The sequence below is a fragment of the Phaseolus vulgaris genome, chromosome 9 (assembly GCF_000499845.2).
Source record: "Phaseolus vulgaris cultivar G19833 chromosome 9, P. vulgaris v2.0, whole genome shotgun sequence".
NCBI lineage: Eukaryota > Viridiplantae > Streptophyta > Magnoliopsida > Fabales > Fabaceae > Phaseolus > Phaseolus vulgaris.
This window is the reverse complement of record NC_023751.2, coordinates 1,841,924-1,862,233: the sequence shown is the minus strand read 5'-3', so window position 1 is coordinate 1,862,233 and position 20,310 is coordinate 1,841,924. Positions and strand designations below refer to the sequence as shown.

General features: G+C 34.0%; 2 protein-coding genes across 2 annotated transcripts; one reads left to right on the top strand and one right to left on the bottom strand.

Moving 5' to 3' along the window:
- The first annotated feature begins 10 nt into the window (after positions 1 to 10).
- On the top strand, positions 11 to 7,432 carry LOC137820609 (uncharacterized). Its single transcript, XM_068624773.1, has 21 exons — positions 11 to 246; positions 335 to 411; positions 495 to 572; positions 660 to 791; positions 1,374 to 1,424; positions 1,518 to 1,658; positions 1,775 to 1,897; positions 2,014 to 2,091; positions 3,154 to 3,243; positions 3,316 to 3,438; positions 4,162 to 4,245; positions 4,495 to 4,593; positions 4,730 to 4,921; positions 5,055 to 5,130; positions 5,381 to 5,484; positions 5,568 to 5,827; positions 5,953 to 6,039; positions 6,127 to 6,357; positions 6,555 to 6,633; positions 6,755 to 6,818; positions 7,065 to 7,432. The coding sequence occupies exons 1-21, from the start codon at positions 156 to 158 to the stop codon at positions 7,178 to 7,180; spliced, it is 2,376 nt and encodes a 791-aa protein (XP_068480874.1). The 5' UTR covers positions 11 to 155; the 3' UTR covers positions 7,181 to 7,432.
- Positions 7,433 to 8,434: 1,002 nt separating this feature from the next.
- On the bottom strand, positions 8,435 to 13,081 carry LOC137822023 (uncharacterized). The gene is made up of 7 exons (XM_068626903.1): positions 12,664 to 13,081; positions 12,223 to 12,312; positions 12,043 to 12,123; positions 11,349 to 11,483; positions 10,237 to 10,455; positions 9,759 to 9,851; positions 8,435 to 8,853 (listed from the first exon to the last, which is right to left on the bottom strand). The coding sequence occupies exons 1-7, from the start codon at positions 12,928 to 12,930 to the stop codon at positions 8,692 to 8,694; spliced, it is 1,047 nt and encodes a 348-aa protein (XP_068483004.1). The 5' UTR covers positions 12,931 to 13,081; the 3' UTR covers positions 8,435 to 8,691.
- Between the last annotated feature and the right edge of the window lie 7,229 nt (positions 13,082 to 20,310).

Genomic DNA, 20,310 nt, shown 5'->3' with positions numbered 1-20,310 from the left:
TCCCAACGGGGTTTATATAAGTAGTTTTTGGTCCCTTACGTACTTTTGTTTGCTAAACCCCCCTGCGGCTTATTTGCTCAGGAAATAGGGTTTTGGTTGCAACTGGGATCGATAAGAGGACGCAGTGGTGAAAGAGACCGGTGCGTGCGACCACAATGGGAGGGTCCAGAGTTCAAGTCAATAAGCCTCATAAGTCCCGTTTCTCTTCCAAGTCTTCTCGCAATCTTCATAAAACCTCTGTCAAGGGTTTGTATTTCATATCTACGCCGTTCATTTGTTTTCTCTTTTGCTTTGCCTCTTTCTTATTGTTTGATTTTTCGGTTGGGTTCTTCAGACAGACTTGCAATCGCAAAAGCAGAGCGCAATGTTGGCAAAGGAGCGCGTACAGCTCGAATTCAGAGAAGTAAAACGGTATTTGTCACTGTTTCTTTGTTCCTACTGTCCCTTGTGCGTTTCGTTTTCGTTTTCAGAGTAGCTGATTAGGAAATTTACAGTTACGTGATCAGAAAAGGGCTGCAGTCTTGAAAGAGAAAAGAGAACTGAGTGGGTCGAGAAGTCCTCCTCGAGTCATAGTGAGTTAATCATGGCTTTTTTTGTTGAACTGAATCAGACTTTTGTTTTTTTGGATTCTAATTTTGTTTATCTTTTGTTCCTCGCAGGTTCTCTTTGCCCTCTGTGCTTCTGTGGATTTAGAATCACTTGCTGATGATCTCTTGTCATTATTATCTAAAGATACTTGCGTAGTGCTGCCAGGAACCGTTGCTTCTTCTGAATATAAGACAAGAATAACGGTATATTAGATTGCTGCATTTTTCCTTCTGAGCACAGGACAAGAATTAATTAATATGTTTACGGATGTTTATACAGAGTAACGATAGGTTTACACTGGTACAACACATACCATTCTTACAACTGTTGAATTGGCACTATCCGTTACTTTGAATGTTCGTGTTAAATCCTACGAAAACTGAAATACAAGACGAATATAATCCAGTGGTCCTTATTTTCATATACTTCAGTGGTTCTTATATCGGAGTACAATGCTGCTGCTTTGGCATGTGTCATTGCAATCACTGAGTGATGAATTTAATGAAAACTTATATAGATACAACATGGATTGAGTTAACAGTTAAAAAAGAAAACTTCATATTTAACATTGATTTTTTTTTTTCTGATATGCAATTACGAAGATGGACATTTTTTTGATTGTTGTATGTTGTATATAAACCTGCATCAGGTGAATTGGAAAATAAGCACAAAAATTTAAATTTATGCATATATTGAATATATATTTGATGATTCTTTCTGTCTAAAGCCAAAATGATAGGATTTTATAAAATTGACTAAAACTAAATGTTTTACATACATTTCAGGTATTGAAAGCACCACATGGTGATCTATTATCATGCATGGAAATGGCTAAGGTATTATTGTTTGTATGTGCTCTGTTACATGAGTTTAAGTTTAAAAGGTGCTGAAATGTGGTGCTTGATTAGCATTGGACATTTATGTTGTAGGTTGCTGATCTAATGGTTTTTGTGGCCTCGGCAAAGTCTTTGTGTGAAGAAACTGATTCCTACTACATTGACTCATTTGGAAATCAATGCCTTTCTGTATTTAGATCTCTTGGTTTACCAAGCACTGCTGTGTTTATCCGTGTATGTTATAATGGATCCTTTTTTTTTTAACTCGTTAACTAATTCACAAGCTTACTATCATTTCACTGACAATGAGTTTAAGATATTTATTATGAAAATTCATTTTATGCATTCAGGATTTACCTTCTGATCTTAAACAAAGGAATGAACTGAAGAAGATATGCACATCTAGTCTTGCCTCAGAATTTCCTGAGGATTGTAAATTTTATCCTGCTGATACAAAGGATGAGCTACATAAGGTTATTTCACCCATTGTTAGCTGACAATTCTGATTGTATCTTCTGTACTTTTCATATAAAATGTAATCCCAGTCCGATAGTCTAAGCGTAAACTTTTCCATTCTTTAATAATGCAGTTCTTGTGGCTCTTTAAAGAGCAAAGGATTAAAGTTCCTCATTGGAGAACTCAACGACCATACCTTTTGGCTCAAAAGGTTTGAATTTATGCTAATTGAACGTCTGTGTTTGTTTCAAGGTTTTGTTCAATTATTCTTGGGAACTTTAAACTTGTGAATATAACATTCCCATGTTTGATACATGATGTTAAAAAAAAATCCTGGGCATAATTTGAATCCAAGGAAATTTCTGTTCATATGTTTTGCTTGTGATTTATTCCTATGATGATGGATGCATATGTTAGTTTCTGATCATAACCTTCGGAGAATTACACCATTATTACATATAGCTGTTGTAGTTGTAGAGCCCATGGCCTTAAAACCCCACGCTAGAATTCCATTGTGGGTCTCGAGTCCCATACTGCAATTAGATCTGAACATCCCTCCACACTGCACATTCTTCTGCCCACTAGGGCTGGCAGTGCAATAGCTTATTTTGTGTTAACATCACCAGCTTGCCTCATATTTGAAGTCGAGAGACATGTGGATGACATCATTTGGAGAATCTCAACACAAAATAGGTTAGGATTGTGGATAGTTGAATGATGAAAGGGAAGCTTATGGCTCACAATGGGTGTGTTGTGTGTGATTTTCTTCAGCACATGTGAGTGAAATTAAATTCCCACATTGAGTAGGTACTTATTGAGTGTAAGATGCTGCTTTTGTTATAAATAAATAGTACATTGTGAGGTATTATTTATTGGTTGCCACTAGTTTTATCGGTTGCCAATTTAGGTGGTTAATTTATCGTACTGTTTTATGGTTACATTCTATTGAGCATCAGTTTCTGCTCCAACTAATTGAACTAGCCAGTCTGACCCTGTTTTGATAACTACGTTCCTAAGAATATCATTCCATAAAATGTAGCCATTTGCCCAAGCCAAATACCTACCGAGATTAATGATGTAGTTTGATCATGTTTGCAATTTTGTGGCATTAAACAAACCTGAAGGTTGTATTTTATAGACAGTAAGTTAATGAGAAATTTCTAGTCAATTTTTTTTCTTGAGCCCTTGTGTAATTTGATCTAGATGTTGATTGGTGCTATTGATTTGCATACTTTTTTTATTGACATTATCATGGTTCCACCCTAAATTATAGGTTGGTGCAGTATACGAGGGCAACTCTGAAAAATGCACCCTGTTTCTCACTGGTTACCTTCGTTCTCGTAGCCTCTCAGTCAATCAACTGGTAATGGTCAAGTTTGCGGTTTTGGTATTGTAGTTGCATTGATTTTTTAGTTGTCTTACACTTTTTTGCCAGGTTCATGTTTCAGGTGCAGGAGATTTCCAATTGTCTAAAATTGAACTATTAAAAGATCCTTGTCCTTTGAACTCAAGGAAAAATCAGGATCTAATGGATGCAGATGAAATGCATGATACAGAGGTATATACTTTGGCAGTTTTACACTATTTTATAAATAAACCCAGAGCAGTCTTGGAGTTGATAAAGGAATAGGAGTTAGGTTTTGTGATTGAATTGGAATTTACACACATGCACCATATCCTAAGTCAGTAGATTAGAGGTCAATGCTTTACAAAATGTCAAAAAAATATAATTCCATATCCTAAGTCAGTAGATTTAGAGGTCAATGCTTTGTCCATAAACATGATTCACAATAGAACATAATAGCATTGTGTGATCCACCATGAATCCCTCCTAGTGGCAAAAGGCTTGGCTGTTTAGTTTGTACTGCTACATTAAGCTACTGTTTTCCCATATGCGAGATAAACCAAACACGCTAAATCATATAAATATAAATTAATGTTGAATTTTGATTATGTTTCTAACGGTCTGTGTATATATATATATATATATATATATATATATATATATATATATATATATGATAGTCCCACATCTAGTAAGCAAAAGGGGTTTTGTAAATTTGTTTACCTTTGATTGATATTCAGTACTCAAAGTATACAGTGTTGGTCAATGATAAATAAGCACATCTCTCCCCTTCTTTTGAATTGACTTATATATTTTAATACGTGCTGCTTAGGAAGCATTAGGACATTGTCATCTTTGAATTTATTAACCCTTTAATTAACCATTTATTTATTTGTATTTACCTTTTTTCCTGCCTTTTCCCCTCTAATATTTCAGGTCATTGGTTCTCTTGTGCCTGATCCTCTTAACCATGAAGCTTTAATTATCGAGAATATACCTGATCCTCTTGCTGGAGAACAGGTAGATAATGAAATATCGCCTCTTTAATTGTTCATTTGTTTCTTGAGCTTCTGTATGCTTCAGTCTTTCCTTAGCACCTTCTATTTAAATGTTAGTGTTTTTTTTATCCTTAATCGCTTTCAAGTACCATTTCTTAGCCAAGACAGTCCTCTGTGTCCAAGTTTTTTTATAATTGGGTTCATTATTTGAACATTTCATGTTAATTTATTTCTTTTAATTATTGGGTATGCCATCATTCCTTGTTACCAGACATGGCCAACTGAGGCTGAAATTGCTAAGGCTGATGAAGATCAAAAGAAAAAGAAGACAAGGAAGAGGAGTCTTCCTCGGGGCACTTCAGAGTATCAGGTCTGAAATTTTCTTTTCCATCTATTTTTTATTTTTTGTTGTTTCTCTTCATATTTTTTGGGGGCTTATGAAATATTTGGTTAAAAGAATAGAAATGATAGATATCTGGCTTTTATTTTGATGTTCAATTTTTTAGGCTGCATGGATCGTTGATGATTCTGAAGAGTCAGATTGTGATGATGAAGATGATGAGGGTATGGTGTTAGATGAAGGGGAAGATGGATTTCCTGGTCAAGAGGAAAATAAGTATTCAGAATTTGATGGTGATGATGCATCTCTTAGATTTGGAGATTCTGAGGAAGAAACTGACAATGATTCAGTGATGATGGTGAGCTTGTATAAAACATACATTAGTTAAATGTGGTCCTCATTGGACAGTCTCTGGTCCTCCTCCCCCCAATGATGTGGATGGATTCTAATCTATATCACCAATGCATGATTGTTTTTCTGTTACATTACAGGAAGTAGATAACTTAACCAGGGAAAAGATACAAGATGAACTCAAGGAACTTAAAGAAGCACATGCAGCAGATGAAGGTGCGTTTTTTTCCTTTTTCTATTCTTATTAATATTCAATTGTCACATTTGCTTCTTTTAGAGACCATGAATTTTTGGTATGGCCTGCATCTAAAGTTTATCTAAATTAGGTTGTGTAATTCCTACGAATTTTATTTCATTGAGAAATTTGCTAGAGATGTCAGAATATGGATAATTTGGAGTTGTATTACTGAATTATGATACTATTTCTAGTTGTGTTGCTTTTAATTTGTTTGTTTTCTTGTTCCAGAGTTTCCGGATGAAGTGGATACACCAGTGGATGTTCCTGCTAGGAAGCGGTTTGCAAAATACAGGGGACTCAAGTCCTTTAGGACTTCTTCATGGGATCCTAAAGTATGTGTCTTTTGGAGATCCTTTATAGTAAGTCATTGTCTCTAACCTCCCAAAATAAATTCTGACATTTCTAATTTTATCAGGAGTCTCTACCCCAAGATTATGCCAAAATTTTTGAATTCGATAATTTTAAAAGAACACAAAAACATGCTCTTGCAAAAGCTCTAGAATTGGATCAAGAAAATTGCGAGCACTGTATTCCAGTTGGCTCATATGCTAGGCTGCAAATCAAGGAAGTGCCCAGTGCTGTTGCTTCAAAGTTATGTTTACTTTCAAAGAGAATGCCAGTTACAGCATGTGGCCTGTTGAAACACGAGTCCAAAGTATCTGTCCTTCATTTCAGGTGTTTTTTCACTTTATCATTTTACTATTTTCAATGTCTGTTTGTTTAAGTGGCCTTATTACAAGTTGTGGTCGATTCTGAGCATTCAAAAGATTTCATGAACTGAAGTGACTTTTGCTGTGTAGTGTGAAGAAACATGAAACATATGATGCACCCATTAAATCCAAGGAAGAGTTAATTTTTCATGTTGGTTTTAGGCAATTTGTTGGCAGGTATGGTCTTCAATTTGAAGGACTTTTTGGTATATGTAGTAGATCTCTTCAGGCTAAAATATTTTGGAAATTGCAACTTTTTTGCAGGCCAGTTTTTTCTAGTGAGTTCATTAATACTGACAAGAACAAGATGGAGAGGTTTCTCCATGCTGGGCGTTTTTCAGTGGCTTCAATATATGCACCAATTTCTTTAACTCCTCTTCCTTCAATAATCCTAAAGATATCTGGAGAGAATGCTGCACCTGTAGTGGCTGCTGTTGGCTCGCTGAAAACTGTTGATACAGATAGGATAATTCTTAAACGAGTTATTTTGACAGGGTATGGATATATATTTTTGTCTAGACCCACCTTACGAAAACCTTGCATGTTGCCTATATTTTTTTATTGTTTTTTTTACATCTTTGCAATTTCGATTCTGATTAAGAAATTTCAGGGTTGTATTATGATCGTTTTTGAAAATTGATGATTGAGTTCATGTTTTCTTATTTTATGATTTTAAACATTTTGTGGTGCAGTTACCCCCAAAGAGTGTCGAAACGTAAAGCTTCTGTGAGACACATGTTTTATAATCCAGAGGATGTTAAATGGTTTAAGGTGAAAATAACCCAGCATCTGGATTCTTTAAATTTTAGTTGGACAGTAATGAGGTTTGCTCCCTCAAAATTGGTATCTATTGTTTCCCTGATTAGTTTTTTAATGTGGCTGGTGATTGCAGCCTATTGAGCTTTATACCAAACGTGGCCTCCGAGGGCGAATTAAAGAACCCGTTGGTACCCATGGTAAGTTGGTTATACTAGAAATATTTACCATAAATCTTACTATTAACATTCTGGCTGTTAATATTTGAGGGAGAATACAGATTATATGCTTCCTGGTCAAAGATGTTCCTGTGCATTCCATGATTCTTATAGCGACCCTTTCTTTGGAAAAACTCTTGATAGGATTTTGATATGCCACCAACGTGATTTTATCCTGTCTGGTAAGGAATATTGATGGCATTCTTATCTTGATATTTTGATGCGCAGGAACAATGAAGTGCCTTCTCAACGGGGTTCTTGAACAGCGTGATACTGTATGTATGAATTTATTCAAACGTGCATACCCGAAGTGGCCAACCCATTATTTTCCTCTATCTGAATAATGATGGGACGGCCGTTGAATTCTGTTTCCGCCGGTCAAGGAATTCAGAAGTGTATATTTGATTGGGAATGAAGCTTTGGTTCAGATTTGACTTCCTCGTATGGGGGATGCAGTTTTGTGACAATTTATTTTCCTTTTTCTCCACCGCCAATGAGAGATCAGACATTTGTAATTTTCTTTTGTATTTGCATACAAAAATGCCCAAATTTGTTAATTATTTTACTCTATACTGAATTTCTCCTTCATTTGTGCCCGAAGCGTCCTACACATATTATTGGCATGCTTGTATCTGTTGCTAGATTTTGAATTTTTTTACCAAACTTTTCTTATAAAAGAAATGATTCCAATCACACAACTTATTCACCAAACCTAATGTTCAATTTAAAATACAAATGTTCACCTACTTTTCCCTTGTGTGACAGGAAATCCCCAATTCCCTTGCTTTTTGTACTCTTTGATTAATAAAAATTATGTATAATGATTTGTTTGTATTTGGTGTAAATATAAATATTATTTGAATACCATACCAATACTTCTTTATTTTGATTGAGATATTAATATACCATGCCTTATCGTCGTGTAATGAAAAATGTTATTCTTATTATTGTTATATAAAGTTATTATCTCGTGGTATGAACATGGGTAATGATTTTAGTCTGAGATTCTGTACGTTTTTTTATCTGTGATACTTAAGAACATACTTCTAGTCTTCTGTGATTTATATAACGTTCTATAAAGAAAAATAGATTAGGTGTTTTTGAGGATTACAAAGTACTGCATTTCAAACAGAAACAAAAACACTGATTACATATTTTACAGCAAAAGAACATTTTAATATATATTTATTTGCAATTTAGGTAATACTTTGCATGTAAAAAATAATTACTCCATGTCGTATGCTTAACAATAACATTAGATTTATGTCTCCATATAAATATTCAAATGATATAAAATATCAAATATATACACACAAGCATAAACAATTTTCACCGGCCTTTTTTGATAAATTAAAATAAATATATATTTAAAACTTTAAACAATATAAAAATGGTTAGGCAAAAATATAAGCATGCTATTAATCCAGGTTAAATAGCTGACCGAGCCGATTCTTTCACGTCTTTGAAGACACACTAACCTCTTTAATATTAAAAAATGAAAATGCTGAAAATGAACCAAGATTACTGCTGCCTTTAAAAAGAATCACCAGGGTTCAGACAGTCAAAGAAGTAACATAAAAATGGAGGCATAGCACATCTTGAGGAAACCAACTTTGATATCGTTGTTCGTATAATTGCCAATACAAGTTTCATAGTACCCAGAACAAAAAAGTTTTTCATCAGATATATTAAATAATATATTAGGAGACCAATCATTCAAGGCCGCTGAAAAATGCAGACTTGTCTTTTAGGTCGTGGCCATTAAGCCAATCAACAAAAAAAGTGCAAAATCTGATTAGGCCACTTAGAACTTGCGTACATTAGAACTTGGATGACCTACTTTATTAAAGATTGCTTAAACATTTTCACCTGGCGGCAATTCAGCCAGCTTTGGAGGAGTGCCAAGTACTCTTTCCATGTCAAAACGAACTTCAATATTGCGAATGCTGTACCCAACCACCATCAACCAATAAAGCAGCTTAGCAAGTTCAGCTGCACTAGTCTCGGTCACGCTAGTCTGCAAAATCAGAATTAAACTAAACTCTCCAATGATATTGTTCACTTCCTCATAATACTCACCCGGAGAACATAAATCAATTTGAAAAAATCTAGTTTTTGGTTGCCTCGGTTTATACAAATAAAACCACTACCAATTTACATAGTATCACATGACAAAGTTCAATTATTCAAGTCATAACTCAAAAAGGTAAAACGCCCTTATTTAAAGTAATAAACAATTTATGATCAAGAAAACAAGGATTAGGGAAGCAGCTATCATATGTGCTTTTTTAGCAACTTTCCATCCAAGTAATAATAAGACTTCAATTTTATGGAACCAAACAAAATAGAGTCCATCTTCCATGCTAACACTTAAGACACACCCTAAAAATGAGTTATTCCCACAATTAAAGCGTTCAAATATTAACCCAGATAATGATGGTGAGTTAGGAAAAATGTATGAATTAAACTAAACTATTGTAAAACTAAACTAAACTTCAAAGTGGGTTGAGTGAACTAAATTGAATTGTATAATAATTTAAATGAATTGAACTGAAGTAAATCACGGTTTGAGCGAACTAAACTATATGAATAGTTTGAATTATAGTTTGAATTATCATAGTAGACATCCTATTTTGAAACATATTTTCCAATATTATAAGTTAAAATTCAGTTTAGTTCAAGCAGATTTATTTAAAAGCAATTCAATTTTAATAACCAAATTAATAGAACAACTATGTTTTCTTTTAAGCAATTCAACTCAGTTCCGTATCAATTTGGTTCAGTTTTTTTAACAGACCTAAGTACAGTAAATGTAATTTGAAAATGTTAGACCAGTTTTGGAAGATCACAAGGGAACAAAGTTTAAATTAATGATGAATATAGAAAGAAAACAAAGGAGATCAAAATAATGAATAAGCAAACCTTCATTTGGCTAGGATCTGAAGCAGCCAGCAGACGCTTTATAAATGTATTCATCGCAAACACTACATCCTCACCAGCACTACTAGTTAACTCCTACAAAATGAAATGAAGGGTAATTATGGCAAATAGTTGACATAGAGAAACAGAGAAATACTTATATTGGTTAAGTGGAATAATCTGACGGGAGTGTCAACAGAAACAGAAGCAAATATCACAATCTACCTATGCAAGTAAATCTACAACAGTGGAGGTGGGTTTATCATTCTCATGATTATATCAACATCAAACCAATACCTAGTTCTGAAAAAAATGCAATACCAGACTTGCCATACTGATTCGACAATAGTAAATCATATAAATCTAAATAAAAGCTACAGTAGTTACAGTACAGATCAATTTGTGAAAACTTATACTAAGCAAACAGCAAAAAACAGCTGGATGAAGGAAAATATATTGACCAATGAAAAGTTGAGTCAACCTTCAAATTTCGAGGCTCAAGAGATTTTAGGTATTCTAACAGTTCATTTTGTGCATTGCTAGATTGTCTTCCAACTTGTCGATTCAGCTCCTCAATCTCCGCTTCGAGTAATTCAATGTACTTTTTAGCATCTACTTTCTCAGGCCCAGAAACATTATTCCACCGAATAACTTCACCTGAAACATTTTTTTGTGTGCCAGGTGCATAATCTGGCACATCCTGCAACATTTTAAGAGCATAAATTACAGAAATTACAAACTAAGTTATTATTTGAATTTGTTTGGTGCAATACTAATGTGGTGCCTAAAGGAAACACTATGGTCATTTAGTAATCAAAGCAACTAACGCTTTCACACAAGCCAAGAATTTAGTCATGGTTTTTCCTTCAAGAATTGTATTATGTAATTCAGTGTGCAGTTGATTTGCGCTAGCTTGCATATGTGCATCAAAATGTTAATGCAGTTTCTCCCAAAGTTCCCAAGAAAGAACACAACCAATGATTTGTGTGAGCATACTACTTGTTAAAGTGGATTGAAGTCACAAGACGAGTAACTGATCGTCTTGTTCCCATGCAAGATATGAAGGATAAACAGATCCAGATTCTTGATCTTCATGATAAACAAAACACAAGGGTAGTTGAGGATTAACCAAAAATGAATGAAGACATGACCTTTAATGACAAGTTCAATTTGTTGCCTCCAAAGCAGAAAATTATATTAATTGAGTTTCTCTATAATGGACTGAGAAGGGGTGAGTGGTGACACTATCCGGTGGAGACGGGTTTATTTGCAGAGGGGACGGTGATGGATGTGAAGAATCCATTGTGACCAAAGAACCAAGATCTAATGCTCTTGATACCCAATAACAAGCTTTTAGTCCACACTAGATTAAATTAAAGAAAGTCCTTTGCAATTTTTTTTTCTCTAAGCTGAACTGGAGTATAAATAGGAAAGCTAATAAGGATAGGAAATTACTTGACCAAAAGTCCAAATAAATAAATCTTCTGTCCACCAAATAGAGTATAATACATCCTTCCAATTATCCAAACACTTAAATATCTTTTGAATCACAGACAGAATGCTAAAAAAGAGAAGAAAGAGACATAGTGTCACCTTTTTATCTTGCACGTCTGGCAGGGCAACAACTTGTTCCAAACTTTCTTGCAACTCCAAACGGTATTGTGCATTCCTGAACATGTATCCAGTCATTATGACACTGTACATGAGCTGTGCAAGGTTTTCAGCTACCTAATAAATAGCCAAATGATTCCACTGAGACACGTAAGATGCAAGCGACAAAATAAAATAAAAAAGGAAGAACTGCAATTCAATCCAGCAGCATGGCTCAACAGTGCTTTGCAATTGGACTATTTTGTGCTTAAAACATGTTTCTTCTTCCAACGCCAGAATATTTTCAAATTAATTCAGACAAATTACTTTGCGGGAAGAATTTATAAAACGCTCTGAAATTGGGGCTAACAATACAAATAATAAATATTAATAATTAATAAACAAGGGAAATAAAAATGGCAGCAATGGTGAAATAAGTATACTTTTAAATTGCTTTACAAAATTTCAAAAATAAATATGACTACATTAATAAAGGGGGATAGTCATTGCAAATACAAAATTCAGGGACAAGTAAACCAAACAAAGCAAGGTCTCCCACTCTATACAAACGTTTCATCAAAGAAACCTACAAGTTGACTATCCAGCCAAATACAACCATCGCAGCTTGCAAAATTGCTCATTAAAAATGATAGATAAAGTTAAGCAAGAGGAGAAAAAGAAACTCATTGCATCTTACAGTGGTAATTGTTACAGCAAAAAATTGAGGGGGCAGTGTTCCAATCATATTTGTCACTGTTTGGCGCATTGCATCCACAACCTAATCACCAACAGAAGTTTCATTCTCATTAAGAGGGTATGGCGAGAGAGAAAAAAACAGTCATTTTACAGCCATGTTCATAGCAAGACAACACTATACCTGTTGAGGCGCTCTTTTCACAAACAATTCCATAAATTCTGGCTGCACGTTCTTAACATATTCCAGCAAAATTTCTCTCCTGTCCTTTGACTGGTGAATGCAAAACATTAAATCAATACTCGGATAACTTATCACACAAAAGTAGTTACTTATTTACAGAAAAAAAAGTTGACAACAGATCCTATTTTAATTTCATATCCATCAAAATAACCACTTGGGCTAGGGCACATAATGCTGAAGAAACTGAAGATTCCATGGGAGAGTTTAAAAGATTAGATATATTCATTCAATGATACAGGATCACACTAACCTATTGTAAGAGGTTTTCATTCATAATTCATAAATTACTTTTTCTATAAAAATAATAAAATATACCCTAGCACTTTTATTAATTAAAAAAGAAGTAAGAAGAAGAACATGAAGAATAAGGAGAAGCAGTACCAAAGTGCCATTAGGGGGTTTGGGGTCGCCAGCACTGGCCGGGTTAGAAGCGTCATTGTTGGAGGAATCATACGCTTCAACTTTCAGACCAAACCTTCCTCTGTGCTTTAAATTTCTGGGAAAGCTAATTGATGAGAGAGAACGAGATGAGAAGGAGGCGAGAGAAATTGAAGAGGAGGAAGTAGAACTTGAAAAGGAATAAGAAGAAGAAGAAGAAGAAGAAATAAATTGAGGTACGAAGAAGGGTTTCACTGTGAAGGAATACATGACTAATTATTAAATAATTTGTTTTTGGTATCACAGAGAGAGCAAGGTTTCAGAGTAGGCCTTGCAACTGTGGAGTGCCATTTTTCTGCTTCCTCATTCCCAGGGATGAGGTTCACACGTGACTTTGCACCTGCCACGTACCAATACCTGTACTGTAATACTATTTTAATTTACTTTAATTAACCAATTAACTAAAACTAATGACACTTCTTTTATCAGCTTAATATCAATATTTTTAATTATATTACTTTTGTTCAGAATTAATTTGATTAAAACAATGTCCACGTTCAATTTAATTTGATCAAACCAAGATTTTTTGTTAACACATGGGGAATATAAGAAATAACACTAATACAATTTCCTTCGACATAAACACTAAAATTTATTAAAAAAAACGCTTTAGAACGCGATTACAATGATAAAATTATTTATTTAAAATAGAATCTTAATTCTTTATTTAAACATTTCTATTGCAAAACAAATTACTTTCCATTGCAAGTTGATAACCTTAGTATTTACTTTTATGAATTGAAATAAACTTACGACCTTAAGTTATTAAAATAAAAATATATTTTTCTATTTTAAAAATTATTATAACAAATCTTATAAAACTCTTATATTAAAGTACACGATAAAAAGAATTTAAAAATTTGTCTAAAACCTATAAAAGTTTAAGACATAGTAAAATCATCTTTACAATGAAAATAGCCTCACATTATATTTAAAAATCTTTATTTTAATATTTAATAACCATCCTTTTGTCAATATAATAACTATTTTTATTAGTAATCGGGTTTAAATAAAAAACAACGTAACTGTTAGTTAACATTTGGGCTAAGCTAATATGTACATGTGTTTAAAATGTTATTGTATTTATTAGTTTGTTTTTTTTCTTCATAATAATAAAAACTAATCTATTTGTTATTTAGTTTTTAATGAGATTAAAGGAAATAAACAAGACTACATAAAAGTTAGGGACTACTACCAAACAAAAGCAAATATCATAGGATACTAAAGAGTTTAATAATGATATTAGACAAGCCTTTCAAAGAGAAAATGTAAGATACAGAAAATATATAGTTTAATATTAGAGGAATTTCCTTCTTACGAGATATAACTTTAAGACATTATATTATTAAGTTTATTGTTGAACACAACTCTTAATTACTATGCAACGAAGTAGTAAAAGGATGTAAATGTTAAAAATTGAAATCTAAGTTTCAAGTTTCACCTTCAATATGAGAATTATATGTATATATACAATTTTTTGAGTTTGAAAATAATATTTTAATTTTTTTAAATGAATTTATTTATATGGAATTTTAAAATTCAAAAGCATTTCCAAAGTGACTATAAATTTTGAATTTTATAATTTGGAATGAAAAGTATACTTTCAAATTCTATAATTTAGAACTAATTTTTTCGATTCAAAATATAAAGTTGATTTTTGAATTCTACGATTCAAAAATATTTTTAGGATTCAAAATTTGGAAATCAACTGTATTTTACAATTCAAAATATTGATTACAAGATAAGATGGTGGAGGATGTATAGACTAAGGCTTTAAGGAAAAAAATGACTTTTATAAAAAAGTATGGAGTTGTAAGAAGAAATTATGGAGGTGAAAAAGAAATTGTCACATTTCCTTTGATGTTAGGATTAATGATGTCCTGGTGTTCCTTTTGTTGTAACATGTCCATTCTACAAAGGCTTACATATTCCTTTAGAGGCTGATTCTCCCTGCACCCGATCATTTTGAATTGACACCCAATTGCAGATAGGAAAAGACTAAACTATCCTTAATGAATTTGAAATTACCTTAAGTGAGAGATGTTGAACCAAGTGGTGTTCAAGCTTTGAAGAATCCAAACCCTTTGAAGGATGTTGAAGCCTTTGTTGTGCTTGGTGTTGCTGTGCTGGTTTAGTATAGTTCTGGGGTAGTTTGAGTATTGTAATCCACCCCTTGATCGAATCTAAAGCATAAGCATCTCAATCTTTGTGAAAGTAAAATGTTTTCAAACTATGTTAAAACAACCGATTGTTTTGTCGAAACAACCAATTGTTTATACTTATATGTTTTGAGAAAAAGATTGAAAACTGTTTTTAAAATGGTTGAACTGTTAAGAACCAAAACAACCGATTGATTCGAAGAAACAACCGATTGTTTGTTTTGGGATCATAACAGAAAAACTGTTTTATCTTTGACTGAGCATTAAATGATTTATCTGATTACGCTTCAGTCATTAAATGTTTTGACCAATCTTTTAATGCAATTTAAGAGTTTGTTAAGATTTGATAACAAACTACATCTTTGAATAAATTCAGAAAAACAGATTTGACAAATAATCTTTGACAAGTTTTTGCTAAGAGTTTTTGAGTTTTTCAAAGAGCTGAGATTGCTGAAAGTTTGTGATTGATCAAAGTTGTGGAATAGGATTCTGCTTGTATTGATTTCATATTATCTTCTGTAACAAGTTTAATCCTTGTACTTTGTGAAACAAGTTTCGTTTCTGTGTTTGCTGAGATTGGTTGTGTGTTCTTGAGGGGATTAAGATCAGCAATCTTGGTGTTGGTGTGTTGGCCAAGAAGAGTGTGTCTTGAGGTGTTCAAGATCATTCTCTTGGTTGTTGTGTAAGTAATCAAGTTGTGATTGCTTAGTGGATTTCCTCAGGGTTTTTGAGAAGACTGGATGTAGCTCTGGATTTGGAGTGAACCAGTATAAACATATGTGTGAAATCTCTCTATCCTTAACTTTTTAAATTCAGCTTTGTTTGTTGTTTGCTGGTATAAACAACCGATTGTTTCTGTGAAACAACCGATTGTTTTTCTGGTTGTGCTGTTTTGTTTGCTGTTTTTGGTAAACTGAATTTCTTATCAATTGTTTCCTGAGATAAATCCATTCTTGTTTTAAAAGTTTGCGAAAATCTTCTTTAAACAATTCACCATCCCTCTAGTTTAAAGCCATCCATTCTAACAATTGGGATCAAGAGCTTGGTTCTTGAAAGTTATTCAAGTTGATCCTAAAAACTTTTTTAATGGCTGATAGACTACCTTTTGGGGAAGGTGCTTCAATTAACAGACCACCTCTATTTTGTGGTTTGAACTACCAATTTTTGAAAGTAAGAATGAAAATATTTATGGAATCACTTGACAAAGGAATTTGGGATGCAATTGAAAATGGTCCTTTTGTCCCAAAGTTTGAAAAAGATGGATCTGTTATTGAGAAGTCATGGTCTCAATGGACTGATGCAGAAAGCAAAAAGACCAAATTTGATTGCATTGCCAAAAATATTATAACCTCTGCTTTAAATTCTGATGAGTTTTTCAGGGTCTCGCAATGCAAATCATCAAAAGAAATGTGGGACACCTTGGAAGTCACTCATGAAGGAACATATGAGGTAAAGAGAGCTAGAAAGCATGCTCTAATCCAAGAGTATAAGATGTTTAGAATGCTTAAAGGAGAAACAATTGCTGAGGTGCAGAAAAGATTCACGCACATCATCAATCACCTTATGAGCCTTGACAAGACCTTTGATAAAAAAGAGCTGAACATCAAGATCTTGAAATGTCTTGATAGAGCATGGCAACCAAAGGTAACTGTTATTTCCGAATCTAAAGATCTAACATCATTAAGTGTTGCTTCTTTGTTTGGAAAGCTTAGGGAACATGAGTTAGAGATGAATAGACTCAATGTTCAAGAGAGTGAAGATAAGCACACAAGGAGCATAACCTTAAAAGCATCCAAGCACAAAGGGAAACAAGATTCCAGTGATGAGGAAAACCTTAGCTTGCTGTCAAGAAAGTTCAGCAAATTCCTAAAGAGAAACCGCAACAAAGACAACAACAAAGATAGGTATGGAAACAAGAAATCCAATGATTTTAATTCCAATAACTATACTTGTTTTGGTTGTGGTGAGCAAGGTCATATAAAGGCAGATTGTTCAAACAAAAGCAAGGAGAAAAAGCCAGTAATAAGGAAAAGAAAGGCAAGACAAAAAGGGCCTACATAGCTTGGGATGAAAATGAGATATCATCATCAAGTTCTTCATCAAGTGAAGATGAGAAAGCAAACATTTGCTTAGTTGCTGAAAATGATGATGAATCTTGCAGATCAAGTGAGGTAAGTTCATGTGCTTCCTTAAATGAACAAAATTACAGTGAATTACTTAAAGCTTTTCAAGAAACACATGATGAAGCTAATAGATTGGTTCTTTCAAACAACCGATTGAAAGATCTTAACAGTTGGCTTGAAAAGATAGTTAAATCACTTGAAGAAGATCTGGAAAAAGCAAAAAGTGATTTTGAAAAATTAGAAATACATTTCAAAAACTCTTCTTGCAAGTGTAATGCTCTTATTTGTGAAAATTGTGAAAACCTTGAAAAGAAAGTGCACTATCTTGTAAGTACTGTGGATAAGCTTTCTAAAGGAAAGTCTAACTTTGAGAATGTCTTGGCATCTCAAAACTGTGTTTTTAGAAGGGCTAGTTTAGGCTTTAATCCACAAAACAAACAAGATAAGTTTTCAAAAAGTTTTTCAAGAAAGCCAGAAAAAAACCGATTGTTAAGACGAAACAACCGGTTGTTACATGCTTTTACTGCATGAAGAAAGGCCACTCTGTTAGGTTCTGCAAAATAAGGAAATATTCTGTTCCAAGAGGTTTTATGAAGTGGATTCCTGAGGGATGTGAAGTTTCTAACTGCAAAGAAAAGCCAAAAGGACCTAAATTTGTAAGGGGACCAAATCTTGTTGCTTGAAATCTTTTTATGCAGGAAAACTAAAGAAAAAGGAGGGACTGAGTCATCTGATCAAGTTCTTGAAGAAAAAGACAGTCATTGAAGCTGAATCAATGCTATGCAAAAGACCTCAACAATGAAAAGAGGCTTCTTGATCATAAAGCACATGGCTCATGGAAGATTTAACATAAGGATAAGACTTTCCTTTATTTGTTCTTAATTTGTGTTATAAAAGTCCTCTCTCTTGGTTAAAAATCTTTTTAATACGCTTAGTATCATCTTCTTTGAACTCTTTCTGCTCATGGTTAAAATTCTAAAACAGTTTTAACTGTTGCAGAAAAACAATCGATTGTTTCTTCGAAACAACCGATTGTTTTGATTCTGACAACACTGTGAATAAATCTTTTTAATTGCTATTTTGAATTTCTATCCGTTGCAGATCAATTCAAAGAGAGAATCTTGGTCAAAGAATCTGTGTTGAAAGCTGATCATGTTCAGAGAGAAGTTACAACAGTCATAAAGAAAAATATTCCAAAATCTTGGAAATTCAAGAGCCTTAATGACTAGTCAAAGATCACATGTGAAGACCATGTGATTCTCAGCTTTTTCTGACATTTTCTGTGCAGAGCAGAGTCAAGTCCTCTCTCTCTGAAAATCAGGTACCCACTAAATAAAATTGAATGCTAATTGATTCTTTTTCTGCTATAAAATCTGGTGCAGCTGATCTCTTCCACAAGAACAACCAATTGCAACATCTCTTGCAAAAACCTGTGAAGAGAGCTCTTCTCTGTTTTCTTCTCTGCCATCATGGAATCAACTCTACCCACCTCAAAAAGAGTCAAATCCAGGGCTGTAAGATCTGGAGGAAGGCTAGAAGGCTGGTTTTCTGGAGACAATTGATGGAAGAGGGCCAAGCACAACTTCACAAGAAAGACAAAAGCCAAGACATGAGCATCCAAAGCCAAACCAAGAGCGTCTAGGGCTAAGGGAGGAGCGTCTAGGCCAATGAAAGGAGCGTCTAGGACCAAATTGCTAAGCCCATGGCCAAGCGAATCCATGCAAATTTGTTTATGCTACATGAAGTGATGGAAGAGGCCCAAGCACAAGCCCACATGCAAGCCCACCAAAGGGTAGATTTGGGCCAACCATAGAGTTATGGCCAAGAGGATCCAAGAAGACGTTCTTTTACATGTTCAAATGCCATAAACTCTAGTGTAGAGTAGACTTTAATTTCTTGTCAAAATTAGCATAGGAACTTTATTTGTAATTTTCTTAGAATTAATTTTGGCACCTAAAACACCAACCTAGGTAAACTTAGAGTTTCTAAAAAAACCTCTAAATTTACCAAGCCCGGTCTAGAAAGCCCATGGAGGGGGTGAGCATAAAAACTAGACACACCCCTCCCCATGTGCTCATTTGTGCACCCATGTGCTTCACATTTACATTTCATTTGGCTAGCATTAGGGTTGCATTATGGTCCTCCTTAGCCTATAAAAGGAGGAGCCTACACCTTGTATTTTCAAGTTTATTGTGAGTAAAGTTATGCTGCCAATTTGTGCTCAACTTTGCTTCTCCCTAGAATCCTAGGCTCTAAACTTCAATTCCTTCATCTTTTCCCTTGAGTTGGCCGAACCACTCAATACCCATACTTATCATGCACCCACAAGATCAACACCACTCTTAGGAGGATCTTGCTCACTCTCATTCATTGCTTCCGCCCCATACTCTACATTGATTCAAGAAGAACTTCATGAAAATGCCATCATGAAGGCCCATTAGGGGTAGCTTAGTATTAGTTGTGTAAATAGCATAAACTTGATTCCATGAGACTTGACCTAGATTTGCTAAAGATTTGGTCACTTTCTAGAAGGATTCTCCACATGGCCATGTGCTCCATGTGATGTAAATTTGCATTTCATTTTGATTAGCATTAGGGTTGCATTACGGTCCTCTTTAGCCTATAAAAAGAGGAGCCTACACCTTGTATTTTTCAAGTTTATTGTGAGTAAAGTTATGCTGCCAATTTGTGCCAAGCTTTGCTTCTCCCTAGAATTCTAGGCTCTAAACTTCACATCCTTCACCTTTCCTTAGGCTGGCCGAACCTCCCAATGTTCATACATACCATGCACCTTAGAGATCAACATCACTCTTAGGAGGATCTTGCACACACACATCCATAGCTTCCGCACCATCTCTTACATGATTCAAGAAGAACTTCATGAATTTTGCCATCATTTGGTATCATGAGCTTAGGTTCTTCAAGATGAGTTGCTCTTGGTCTTTTCATTTTTAGTTCTTCTTTATTTCATGTTATTCATCTTATTTCCATAATTGTCTTGCTGTTTTTTTTTTTTACATTTTAATTTGTTTTGGTGTGCTATTTGGAAGATCCAACCGGTGCACTTTGTTCAATTGATCTTGAACAATTCTTGTGCAAACTGTGATAGGATTCCATACACCTTTGAGTTGCTGTTTTCTTTTAGGTTTTTGAGTCTTTATTGCACTTTTAATTTGGTTCATATTATGCTTTTGAGTCTTTAATTTCTGAATCCATATATGTTTTGTCAAGTCATGTTCATCCACAATGTCAACAATTCTTAGTAGTCCTTTATTTGGCTTGATTGTTTCTTGATTTTGGGTATCTTT

Bases quoted from the DNA above. Each gene is read 5' to 3' on its own strand.
- LOC137820609 (XM_068624773.1), top strand. From the start codon at position 156: ATGGGAGGGTCCAGAGTTCAAGTCAATAAGCCTCATAAGTCCCGTTTC. The intron at 4,246-4,494 runs GTAGATAATGAA...CCTTGTTACCAG, and splicing joins ATCCTCTTGCTGGAGAACAG to ACATGGCCAACTGAGGCTGA. The intron at 5,828-5,952 runs GTGTTTTTTCAC...TTTGCTGTGTAG, and splicing joins GTATCTGTCCTTCATTTCAG to TGTGAAGAAACATGAAACAT.
- LOC137822023 (XM_068626903.1), bottom strand. From the start codon at position 12,930: ATGTATTCCTTCACAGTGAAACCCTTCTTCGTACCTCAATTTATTTCT. The intron at 12,124-12,222 runs GTATAGTGTTGT...GTTGGTGATTAG, and splicing joins TGAAAAGAGCGCCTCAACAG to GTTGTGGATGCAATGCGCCA. The intron at 11,484-12,042 runs GTAAGATGCAAT...GCTATTTATTAG, and splicing joins TTGCTGTAACAATTACCACT to GTAGCTGAAAACCTTGCACA.